The sequence below is a fragment of the Ursus arctos genome, unplaced genomic scaffold (genome assembly GCF_023065955.2).
Source record: "Ursus arctos isolate Adak ecotype North America unplaced genomic scaffold, UrsArc2.0 scaffold_27, whole genome shotgun sequence".
Lineage (NCBI taxonomy): Eukaryota > Metazoa > Chordata > Mammalia > Carnivora > Ursidae > Ursus > Ursus arctos.
Genome location: NW_026622952.1, coordinates 36,442,307 through 36,455,074, shown reverse-complemented (window position 1 = coordinate 36,455,074; position 12,768 = coordinate 36,442,307). Strand labels below are relative to the sequence as shown.

The 12,768-nt window shown below is 37.2% G+C and overlaps 2 protein-coding genes and 1 long non-coding RNA gene across 4 annotated transcripts in view; 1 reads left to right on the top strand and 2 right to left on the bottom strand.

Annotated features, from left to right (window-relative positions):
- Positions 1-4,649, top strand: part of LRP2BP (LRP2 binding protein) — a 38,495-nt gene extending 33,846 nt beyond the window's left edge. Inside the window, exons 9-10 of the mRNA XM_026508608.4 lie at positions 486-660; positions 4,584-4,649. Coding sequence (XP_026364393.1) covers positions 486-660; positions 4,584-4,649 — 241 coding nt within the window. The remainder of the gene's footprint in view (positions 1-485; positions 661-4,583) is intronic.
- Positions 4,650-5,700: 1,051 nt separating this feature from the next.
- On the bottom strand, positions 5,701-7,782 carry LOC123001533 (uncharacterized). The gene is made up of 2 exons (XR_008956021.1): positions 7,015-7,782; positions 5,701-6,849 (listed from the first exon to the last, which is right to left on the bottom strand). It is a non-coding gene; the product is annotated as an uncharacterized LOC123001533 (long non-coding RNA).
- A 113-nt stretch (positions 7,783-7,895) lies between these two features.
- SNX25 (sorting nexin 25) overlaps positions 7,896-12,768 on the bottom strand; it is a 130,709-nt gene continuing 125,836 nt past the window's right edge. For both annotated transcript variants that reach the window (XM_026508607.4, XM_057303561.1), the window contains exons 17-19: positions 9,705-9,886; positions 9,083-9,183; positions 7,896-8,494 (exon numbers count right to left, since the gene is read on the bottom strand). In XM_026508607.4, coding sequence (XP_026364392.1) covers positions 8,414-8,494; positions 9,083-9,183; positions 9,705-9,886 — 364 coding nt within the window. In that variant the 3' untranslated portion in view covers positions 7,896-8,413. The remainder of the gene's footprint in view (positions 8,495-9,082; positions 9,184-9,704; positions 9,887-12,768) is intronic.

Here is a 12,768-nt window from a genome sequence, read left to right as displayed (position 1 = left end):
CCACACTTGTGTCAGGGTGATAACGGAGGACTTCTTTTTATTGCCCATTTTTTAACAAAGATGATGTAGGACTTAATATGTTTTCTGATCCAATGGGACTAAAGTCAAAATTTAAGGTCAATGTTTGAATAAATGATCCAAAGAAATAGAAAATGCTTTTTTCCCCACTGTTTAAATCTGCAAAGTGATATTAAGTTTAAAATATTAATATTAGAAAAAAAGGAAAACTTTTTGTTTTCTAGTGGTTATTAAGCCTGAGAAGTATTATCACAGAAAAGCTGTGACGTAACCACTCTGGTAGGTCCTCTTCCCCTGGTTTTTAACTATTGTATTTACCCTATACCATATAACAAACAAGTTAGTTCTCAAACGGGTAGAAATAGGGAAATCACTTTGGGCACAAGGACAATCTCTGAACATGTCGTTTGTAAAAACATAAACCAAAACAATATCCTTTTTAATTTCACAATTAAACATCACAACAGGATTGCTGACTACGATGAGGTTCATGACATCCCCATGATAGCGCAGGTCACGGACTGTCTCCCGGAATTCATCATCAGAGGCATGGCCATGGCATCTTTCTATCACGCCCGATGCCTTCAGCTTGGCTTGGGTGTCACAAAGGATGAAGCAACAGCTAAACACTACTATTCTAAAGTAAGTAAGCCTAAGAATCTATGTAAATTGACCCAAATAGAAATTTCTGAGCTTTTAGTTAAGACTTAAACATCTTGATGGATTAGTATTTTTTTTTCCTACTTAACTAATTGTGCAGATAACCTAAGAGAGGTTGTCAGACACATGGATTGTTTGCAGACAATTCTGCCAGATTCTACTTAGCATAATTAAACTCAGATGATAAAAGTCCCATTTTGATGCAAATTATTCCCTCTCACGCTGCTACTCTGCAGCCTAAGGCCCAGCACCAGAGACCATAAAGCCAGAACGTTCATGCCTTCTTCGACCCAGAAGAAGTGTTGAATCTATTCCCATTCTAGTACCTTAATGAAATGTAGTTTTTAAAAATACTATGTAGGACATCTACCACACTTAGGAGGGATATTAATGAGTTTGAGATAATCAGTGAAGTAAGACTTTTCATGTTTCAATTCATGTGATTTAGATTCCAAAGAGATTTCACATCTAAAATCATGCAACTTCAAAAGTGGGAAGAGGGTGGGGAAAGGGGAAGCATTATGAATAGTAACTGCAAGTAAAGTTTTTAAAAAATAAATACAATAAAAACTGTGCATGCCTTAGGTCCATGACCCCCCCCTCCCCCGGAGTCCAAACTAGAATTATGTCTTCTTAAAGTTCATAAAGCAATTCGTGGGGTGCACAAGTTGTTTAGCTGGAGCAGGGGAACAAGGGAAGGAAGAGTTTTCTAAGTCCTTTGCCTGAAATCTGACCACAGTGCTGCAGTGGTTCCCAAACTTGTCTGCATATTAAAATCACCTGGGGAGGGGCACCTGGCTGGCTCAGTGGGAAAGCATCTGCCTTCGCCTCAGGTCATGATACTAGGGTCCTGGGGTCACCCAGGCTCCCTGCTCAGTGGGGAGCCTACTTCTCCCTCTTCTGCCCCCTACCCCTTGCTGGTGCTCTTTCTCACACTCTCTCTCTCAAAAAAAGTAAAAAAACAAAGCTGGGGGCATCACATTACCTGACTTTCAGCTCTACTACAAAGTTGTGATCACCAAGACAGTATGGTACTGGCACAAAAACAGACACATAGATCAATGGAACAGAATAGAGACTCCAGAAATAGACCCTCTACACCCAACTAATCTTTGACAAAGCAGGAAAAAATACCCAATGGAAAAAAGATAGTCTCTTCAATAAATGGTGCTGGGAAAACTGGACAGTCACATGCAGAAGAATGAAACTGGGCCATTCCCTTACACCATACACAAAGATAAACTCAAAATGGATGAAAGACCTCAATGTGAGACAGGAATCCATCAAAATCCTAGAGGAGAACATAGGCAGTAACCTCTTCTACATCGACCACAGTAACTTCTTTCAAGGGCAAGTGAAACAAAAGCAAAAATGAACTTCTGGGACTTCATCAAGATAAAAAGCTTCTGCACATAATGAATCATGGAGTACTACATCAAAAACTAAGGATGTACTGCACAGTGACTAACAACATAATAAAAAATTTTTATTAAAAAAAAAAGCTTCTGCACAACAAAGGAAACAGTCAACAAAACTAAGAGGCAACCCACGGAATGGGAGAAAATATTTGCAAATGACGTTACAGATAAAGGGCTGATATCCAAGATCTATAAAGAACTTCTCAAACTCAACACTGAAAAAACGAATAACCCAGTCAACAAATGGGCAGAAGACATGAACAGACACTTCTCCAAAAAAGACATACAGATGGCTAACAGACACATGAGAAAACGCTCAACATCACTAGCCATCAGGGAAATAGAAATCAAAACCACAATGAGATACCACCTTACACCAGTTAGAATCGCAAAAATTAACAAAATAGGAAACAACAAATGTTGGCAAGGATGTGCAGAAAGGGGAACTCTCTTACAGTGTTGGTGGGAATGCAAGCTGGTACAGCCACTTTGGAAAACAGTATGGAGATGTTAAGAATAGAGCTACCCTACAACCCAGCAATTACACTACTAGGTATTTACCCCAAAGATACAGATGTAATGAAAAGAAGGGGCATGTGCACCTCAATGTTCATAGCATCAAGGTCCACAGTGGCCAGGCTGTGGAAGGAGCCAAGATGCCCTTCAACAGATGAATGGATAAAGATGAGGTCCATATATACAATGGAATATTACTCAGCCATCAGAAAGGATGAATACCCACCATTTGCATTGACATGGATGGAACTGCAGAAAATCATGCTAAGTGAAATAAGTCAGACAGAGAAAGACAATTATCATATGGTTTCACTCATATGTGGAACATAAGCAATAGCATGGAGGACATTAGGAGAAGGAAGGGGAAAATGAAGGGGGCAAAATCAGAGGGGGAGAAGAACCATGAAAGACTATGGACTCTGGGAAACAAACTGAGGGTTTCAGAGGGGAGGGGGGTGGTGGGATGAGCTGGCCCGGTGATGGGTATTAAGGAGGGAATGTATTGCATGGAGCACTGGTGTTATATGCAAACAATGAATCATGGAACACTACATCAAAAACTAATGATGTACTGTATGGTGACTAATATAATAAATTTAAAAAACATGAAAAAATAATAAAAATAAAATAATTAGTAAAATCAAATAAAATCACCTGGGGATCTTTTAAAAATTCCAAAGCCCAGGACTTATTTCAGAACAATTAAATCATGAGCTTTCCAGGGGACTGCAATGTGCAGGCAACTTTGGAAACCCTAAATTGTTTGAAATTAAAATTACCAGAGCATTAAGCCCATATCGACACATAAATATAGGAACACAGTACACAAATACAGCCGATGTTTGAGAGATTTACCACTACACAATTCTACCAGTAACAAAAATAGTTGTGTTTAACTATTTAAAAATCCAAATGCTCTGTATTATAACAATTTCCCATCCAGGTCAATTTCAGATTGTGCTATCCATCATGTCCTTCCTAAATAAACATAAGCAGAGAAAGTTCTGGGTCAAAAATGTTCTGAAATGTGGTATATATTCACCCCAAATAAAACAGCAAAACAGACTGCAATCTTAAACCTATTTTCCACATGGTGGGAGATAATACCCCCATTACTCAATTTTGACCACTGTATTTTACAGAAGATGCTCTTAAAAATGGAGAAAATTCAAAAGTAGCAAGCCAGTGACGGGTCCGGAATCCTGTCATATGAGGCGACTGCCAACTGCTTTGCCTCTCAGGGTCTCCATGAAACCAGCTTCATATATTTTCCTAGGACCCCTTCATTGATTCTAAAGTACACAGAGGGAAATTTTAGCTTAGTATAAAGAAAAATCTTCTGATACAACTGCTGGGGAAATAAACAAAAATAAAAGTTTTTCCTATAAGATGGGGACCTAGCAACCAAGCAAGTATCTAGTGACCAACTGTCATGGCCCCTAAAGGGACAATTATTGCACGGAGGCAGGTGTGGATGAGATAATCTCCCATGTCCCTTCCAAATTCTTGACGTTCTTCTATGCAGTTATATGCACTATTACTTCTCGCTACTTACTTTATCATAATAAAATGTTATTTTAAAATAAAACTGTCACAGTTGCTGCTATTCATATTATAAGATAATAGCAAGTTTGAGACCAAATGCTAATGCTTTCCATGTTACTTATTTTAATAATTCATAACCTAGAATGCTATCATCAGTGTGTAAATTCCTTTTATTCTTTGGCACTCATAACATTTTCTCTTTCAAGTGACAGTGACACGGTTATTTTCAGTGTGATCTTTTTTGCATAGGCTAATCTGAACTTCCTTAATCAAGAAATCAAAATAGAAATGTGTCGTAACTAAGAAATTCCCTTGAAATTCATTGTAGTTCTTAAAAACAAACCAAAAACTTTTTTAAAAAGTTTTCGTAAGACCTAAAAATTCAAAACGTATCTAAATAACTGACTCTTTACCTTTGACTTTCAGGCTTGTCGTCTGAATCCCGCATTGGCAGATGAACTTCACCGTTTACTTATTCGTCAAAGAATTTAGACCATAATGCATTTCAACAAAGATCATCAACCCTAACACCTTAGAATGTGTGTATTTTTGTAGGAGCTATGTTTGGTTATCTTCTGCACCCCAAGTTACATTATCTTGGGTATTTTACTGATGACCTGTTATCTTCATTCTTAAATCTCTATTTTGCAACTTGAAACCTAGCTATAGGATCAAATTGCAAAAAGAGTCCTTAAGGATCCAGCTCTTACCCTGCAGACTGGTCTAGATCACATCAAATACAGAAAACCATTCCACAAAGCAAATACCTTTCTCTTTTCTTTAAATAGAGTGTCTAAAAGACTCAGTGCAGTCTTAGCTGTAATTCCTTCAGAAATATAAATGCTACAAACATAAAAAAACACCATTTGCAAGTTTAATTCCTTAAATTTCTTTGACTCTTAGTTTTGTGAATTTTGGATAGATTATTAATTTTCATTTGTTGTCATTTAAAATTTTTAATTTAAGATTCACAAAAGTAATAAGAAATAAAAAGAAATGTAAAGAAACTTTCTAATAATGTTTTTAAATAAATTCATGTAGCATTTATACTTAGGAAGACATTAAAGCTAAGACTGCACTAAGTCTTTTGGGACATCTTGTATTCTTAAAAGAGATTCTTATAAATAATTTGTTAACTTATTATAAACTTCAAAAAAAGTAGGTATAAGAATTTGCTTAGAATCTTGCCTCTCCTCATCTCCCCTTAAAAATCTTAATGAGTAAAACCACTGCTATATTCCTGATAAGATAATTGGTTAAGCAAGATGTTTCTTTGTACTTAGACTCATTTTCTAGATTTAAAAAACCTTAGATGCATTTCATAGCAAGAAAAATTTGAAAAAATCTCACTTAAATCATCTATCAATATAAGAACTGTAACTAAATATGCTAAAAATTTAAATTAGCAAGGGGCTTTCCTCATATTAATGAGATCTATGAAGATAAAAGTTGACAATATAAATCGTAGGATCCAGATGGAGAACATGGTATAGCAGTGTACACGTGTCAAACAGATACACCGGAAACAATGTCTTAAAGATACCTTCACAGGGTGCCTGGGTGGCTCAGTCGTTAAGCGTGTGCCTTCGGCTCAGGGTGTGATCCTCAAGTCCTGGGATCGAACCCCACATCGGGCTCCTCTGCTCCGCTAGGAGCCTGCTTCTTCCTCTCCCACTCCCCCTGCTTGTGTTCCCTCTCTCGCTGGCTGTCTCTATCTCTGTCAAATAAATAAAATATATTTTTTTAAAAATTAAAAAAAAAAAAGATACCTTCACAACACCTTCTCTGTAAACATCCTAAACCTGATGTGGCTTTATTTCATAAATCACAATCATCCTTTCCAAAAGTGGATCTAAACAAGACCTCACCTTAGTATAATTAATACGCAGGTACCAGTCACTAATGAAGTACTGTATGGCAGAAAATTACTTGTTCTTGTTTTACGTTCTGGTTTTTCCATGTTACTTGAACTTCTATCTCTATATAAAGGAAAGCAATTTTCATAGACTTAGGTCTGTGTGATACCCTCGAAAGATCACATACTTCTCCCTTCAATCTCTCAAGACATATAAACTTAAACCATCCCTGAAAATGAATCCTTTTCTTTTAAAACCTCTACCCAAGACACTCTATTCTCCCCCACTAATGTTTCAATATATCAAGTCCTTGACAAGACTTCATAATACCTAGCTTAAATCTCCTTCTACAATATAAGCCCACTTGCTTCACCCTTGTTCTCTTAATACCATCTATATATAATATGCCTTCAGCCACTTGAAGATCTAAATTCCCAACCAGTATTCTCTTCTCCACACTGAATCCCTTAAGCCTAAGAATCCTAAAATAGGAACACGATAAGGTGGTGCTTGTTGGCTTTGACAGCACACTTAATAGATATGCTATCTTTCTTCATCCGAGTCAAGACCACTTTTGTGACTGCCATTAAAACATAGGTCTGAGAAATCCCAAATGTAGGAATTTGACAGGTGTTAATGTGGTGATACGCTACACTTAACTGTCTTCAGTGAATCCAACATAAAATTGAAAATTTTATGTAGTTTCCATAAAGCTGGTAGTTCCGGCACAGGGGAGCCCTTGCAAACTACCACTGCTGCAGACCGTGATATACACCGTGATCCGTCAGTGGGGACAGTCTTTAACTCGAGGGAGTTGAGGCTTCCAGATCATTAACCTTAAAAACAAAAAAACCCCAAAACTTCTAAGATTTCTTATAGCTGTTATCTTATGAAAAAGTTAAAATTTATCTTAAAGACTGAGGACTCAAAATAGTTATTTTTCTCATGTGTAATATAAACTTGTAACAGCTATGTTTAATTATGCATAAGATGGACATTACCAGTAACTGTGTTGGGGTGAGTTCCCGGGGTTTGATGATCTCGCATTGCTTCTCTTCCCTGAATGCGTCTTTTCCACATTCCTGTGAAGGATAATTCTTATTCATATAAACAGCCAACTTTGGTTTGTTTTCGCTTTTTTTTCTGAAGTGTCAAATATCATCCTGGTTTGCAAAAAGGATCAAAGAGCTGTGACTAAAAGAATCCCAAAGATAAAATGCAGTTTACTAATTTTCAATTATTTACCTTTCAGAACTTACATTCCGTATCAAGGACTTGGCAGGTAGGATCTAGCAATGCCATAATCAATACCACCTCAGTATACAGTATTGTGCTTTCATGGATTTTGGACTGAATTTTTACCTATTAATTGTTTTGCTTTCAATGTTCCTGGGGGGGGGGCAGTTACAGAAGGGAAAATGTTTTATTATCACTGAATAATAGATTGTGAAAACTGACTGATTTGTTCATGGCCCCACTATTAATAACAGAACAACACCTGTACCCTGGGTCTCACCCAACGCCCTGATGAGTCCACAAGACTTGATCAAGTCCCTCAAGTCCCTGAAGTAACTTCCAACCTGTGTTTCCTTCTCATTGCTGCCCATCCTTCAACGTTCAGCTCCTATCCCTCTCTCCCAACACATCATTTCAAGCACAGATTTGGCTCTTCTCATTCATACTAAACACTGTATTTTTCACATATTCATTCTGTGTCTAGAGAAAGGCAGCCAACTTTGTACTTCCTTGCAGAAGTATTTATGTGCACAGTGCTTTTTACCAAAAAAAAAAAAAAAAAAAAAAGATAAATATTTGAACTGCCTGAAGTGTTTTAACCTCTTTTTTTGAGATGTAAGCACCTTACATATCATAGAGCTCAGTGATTCATTTTTTTTATATTTTATTGCTTCAAATGCTTCAAACTATGGGAAATCTTTGGTAAAAATAAAGACAATAAAATTTTCACAATCACTTTCTACAACGCATTGCACAACAATGTTCTTCAATACACAAGAAATAATACAGGAATGTTCAGAGTCCTCAGTGAGGAAAGTAACTGTACAATAGTCATAGTTCTTCATTTTAAAACAAAACTGTTTTCATAAATATTTAAAATATTTCCTAGGTTCTTATCACATATTAACATTTGTATTTCAATCAGTGTGTTGAATTTTATATTATTATTAAAATAAAAACAATAACAGAAGTGTGTTTTTCTGTTGCCTATGACAGCGTTAAGTACCCACCCCCAACCAATTCTGCTCACTTCACACAAAACTAGAGGGAGGTAACTAACAGAAAAATCAATATGGTTCTCAATCAAGCCCTCTGTGGAAAAGAGGAAAATATTTCATGTCTATTGTTACACAGACATTTCTCGGGTGGTTTATTTGTGCAGACTCAAACTTGACCAGCTTTTAGTTGATCTAAATGACTTCTCAGCTCAGGACACAACTCTATTAGCAGCAGTTCCATCAGCACCTAAACCAAGAAAGAAGAAAAAAAGTAGGAAAATATGTTTTGTTTAGTTTTGTTTTTTTCTCTAAGGATTTACTCAAAATAGTTACGTCTAAGAGAAAAGTCTCATTTTAGGTCTGAGGTGATTCTCCATGAACAAGTTATTCTCAAGTGAATGGAACTAATATTATATAAACTCCATTTAGTATCAGATTGATTCATTTCATGGTCTCTTTGCCATTATCACACCATCAACAATAGTTAATATTGCTAATTATAATCAGACAGATGACTGGAAAACAGTCTGCTTTCCTGAAATAGGAAAATTAAGCAGTCATGCAAAAAATGTCACGTGCGTCAAGTCAGGAGGGACAACTGGTCTGAGAGAATGAGAAAGCTGCACATGCTCGAGGCACTCCTTTTCTTTTTCTTTTCCCAAACCGAACTGAACAGTCAGACAGACAAAAATGAGGCAGAGTAAATACATGGGTTCAGAGTTATAAGTAACAAGAATGATTAAGTATGCAAAGGGTTAAAATCAACCCCCATATGTGAACAAAGACATAAAACTGAATTAACAACTAATCCTCTGGTTGGCTTTAAATTACTCACATATAACAGATGCTTATTGGCTCTCGTTTCTTGCAGTGCATTGAATATTTTTATTATGCCATGACGGGCGTTTTGCTGTCCAACGAGGCTCTGAAGTGTATCTGAAAGATTAGGTTTACATTCTATGCTGTTACTGATCAAGTGCACACTCCAAGCCACACCCGGTGAAGGAGACAGTGAATGACGCACACGTAACAAACAAGGACACTGGGCACAAGGCATGCGAACAATCAGCTCTTTCAGATGTTTAAAGAGGAAAGAAGTTTATTTAGGATTTTTCAACATTAGGCATTTATACACACTACAATTTTAATATGTTTCTATCCAATTAAAAATTAACCTCTCTAAGTAGTATATTTTAGCAGGATTTTTAAAGCACAAAATTTATTATCTGTCCTAAAACATTTTTCTAAGTAAAACAAAGCATTATAACCACTACTGTTCTTATTAGATTCTCAGTATGATTTCTTAGCAAAGGACATGGTTTAAAAGAAAAAAAAAAGTGTGATCACTTTTCTTGTTGTAAATAAAGTTTCCTGAGAGATGTACGTGAAAAACACCTTGATAGGTTAACATTCGCTCTTTATCTCTGTACTTTTCAGGATCAGAAGCCAGGCCTCACCTGGAATGTTTTCAAGCAGCTTCTGCTGTGCCCTCTGTTTTGTTGCCTGACTTTGTTCTTCGCTTCTGATTGTGGTTGGTGGCGCCAATTTCCCATTTGGCCAAAAAGCATCCCGGAAAACACTGACGTAGTAAACCAACATCTGCTCACTGAAAATCCAGCTCACTGTGTCCCGGATTTGTCTTTTAAGAGAAAAATATTTCTTGGATGAGGTTTTTAAAAGTCGTAGACTCTATTCTCAAAAGGCTTTTATCGATGGGTAGGTGAAGATACAGCCTGATCTAAACGTTTGATGAATAAACTAGGAATTGGATTTTTAAACTCTGGCTCTAAAAGGTATTTTTTCTTTTGGCCGTACTGGATGACCATTCATTCCGGGAGCTCACATGTCTTGCATGCAGTACCCTGCACTCTGTAAGGACAAGAGCGTAGAAGAGACCGACTGGTTTGAAGCTTGCAGCTACTCTAACTGTGCACAGTACTGAATACACTAACTTCTCCATGAAGTGGTATAAACTGAAACCATAAATGCATTTTAAGACTGTTGAAAGTGGTCTGAAAAGCTTCCCTGAGCTGCTGAAGTCTCAGGGAAGAACCTGGCTTTTTCACTAGCTGTCTCTTGGTGTTGCTATGGCAGATCATTCTGGGCAGAGTGCTCTGACCCAGGGTAAGCATTTCACACGCTCACTAGGCAAGGGGAAAAAAAGATCCTTTTCTTTTCTTTTTAAAGATTTTATTTATTTATTTGAGAGAGAGAGTGAACACGAGAGAGCACAAGCCGGGGGGTGGGGGGTGCGGTTGGGAGGCAGAGGAAGAAGCAGAGTCCCTGCTGAGCAGAGAGCCTGATTCGGGGCTCGATCCCAGGACCCTAAGATCATGACCCAAGCAGAAGGCAGACGCTTAACTGACTGAGCCACCCAGGTACCCCAAAATACTACCTTTCCCCTTAAAGTGAAGGCCTTTGAAAAGATACATTGCTATCTAGAGCATTCTACATTTCTCTGGGGATGAAAGTTGGGCAGACATTTGACTTGCACAGTTACAAACAAATGGCTTTTATCTGGTTATCCAGCTCTTCCACATAACCCTATCTCATTAGTCATTAGTAAAATACTAACTCATTCCAGGATTTCTGCTGTCCAGAGACAAGTAACACAGTTCAAAGAGCCCAAGAGCAGTTGTGAGGTTGGGAGAGGAAAAGGGGGAAAGAATCATCTTGACAGTGCCAGAAAGATTTGAAATTTCAAACTCAATTCATGAATAATAATAAATCAAAAAGCCCTTCAAGCATCTGACTTCCCAACCATTTAAAGGCTCAATGTAAGGTTTTTAGAAACAGTATCTGAAATAGAGGTTTCAAGCCCTAAAATTTTGCACAGGAATCAGTTACGATTGATGTCTAAACTCTACCATGAGTCAAAACTATTTTAATTCTGTTTGTAACTGCATGTCTCCTAAGATACTTCCCTATACTGCTTAGAACTGGGCAATTCAGGTGTGCCTGGGTGGCTTAGTCGGTTAAGCGTCTGCCTTCGGCTCAGGTCATGATCCCGGAGTCCTGGGATCCAGCCCCACATCAGCTCCAGCCCCAGGTCGAGCTCCCTGCTCAGCACAGAGCCTACTTCTCCCTCTGCCTTTCCCCGCCCCCATCTCTTTCTCTCTCAAATGAATAAATTTAAAAATCTTTAAAAAAAAAAACAACTGAGCAATTCATATCTAGGCCAAATAAAATAATTTTATTAATTTAATGGGGTTTCTGCTTTAAGAGAGAACCTGCCAACCTGCCTGCCTAAAAGAATCTACATAAAAATGCAGACACCTTGTTTTCTCCGTAGTCTTGCTTTGAGTTTCTCACTGGCACTACATGAAGAAATTAAGTAAGAGAATTTCAATTTGCAATTTAAAATTAGGTAAGTGACTCTCACAAAAGGTCATCACCTAAGTATTTTCTACCAATTTAAGTCTGACTGTCAATTAGCCAAAACCATAGGAAGCTTTTGAATCAATTCTGGTATGTGAATTATAGTTGGTACAAGGCAAGAGGCACATATTGTACTGCTGCTTAATTTTATGATGTGTCATCTCTGCTAAAGGCAAAAATAGCAAAGGGCCGGGTGCTCCATCATTTCTCTACCTGATAAAAAGCCCACTGAAATGAACAGCCTGAAAGCCTCTACGTGATGCTTCTCCTCCGAGTCCTGTGAAAGTAACTGCCAAATGTATTCACCACTCACAAACCACAGCTGCTCATTTTATAAGTAAGAGCCACTAACATAGACAGGAGCAAGGGAAGTATGCATGATTTGCTGAAACTGAAAAGGAAAATGAATTAGCAAGTCTGGAGTACTGAGACATACAGAGCCATTGTGGAATTTTCTTTATCTAAGGCCTGTCTACGTAACAGTTAAGAGGCTTGCGTTAGACTGAAAAGGTAAGTTATACAGGCCAGGTTTCTGATTAAAACAAAAGCATAGGATACTAAGTCAACTAAATAAGCCACTAATACCATTTTTTAAAGATCTTAGAAACTGAAGTAAACTTGTGCTTATGACAAGGAAAATATATTCTATTTGCGAACGAGTAAGAAGATAACTTGTTCTTCACTATGTCTCCCTTAAAAATTTTTGATTTTATGATAAACATACATACAAGGTTACTATGATGGTTTTAACAACTAATCTTTCACTTGGGAAAATCTGATAATTTCATCTTGAAACATACTTTTCTGTACAAAAATGTGATTTCTCTCCCTTATCTTTTAGCATGTGACTGACGTTTTTATTGTGCAGGAAGTCATATGTTTATCTCTTGAAGAGCACTGGATATAGAGTTAAACTCTTAACATGGATAATGGACTATAGCTTAGAGTATACATATGGCTTACAATACTGTTATATGAAATACACATATATCTCAATGGATGGATATTAAGGTATTAATTAATAAGAGCAATTATCATTTTAATGTTACCCCAACTTGGAAAAAAATATATGGTTTGCATTTCTCTTCAAATAAATACCTGTCATGTCATCCTACTTTCATTTTGGCTTAGAGTCCAAGCCGT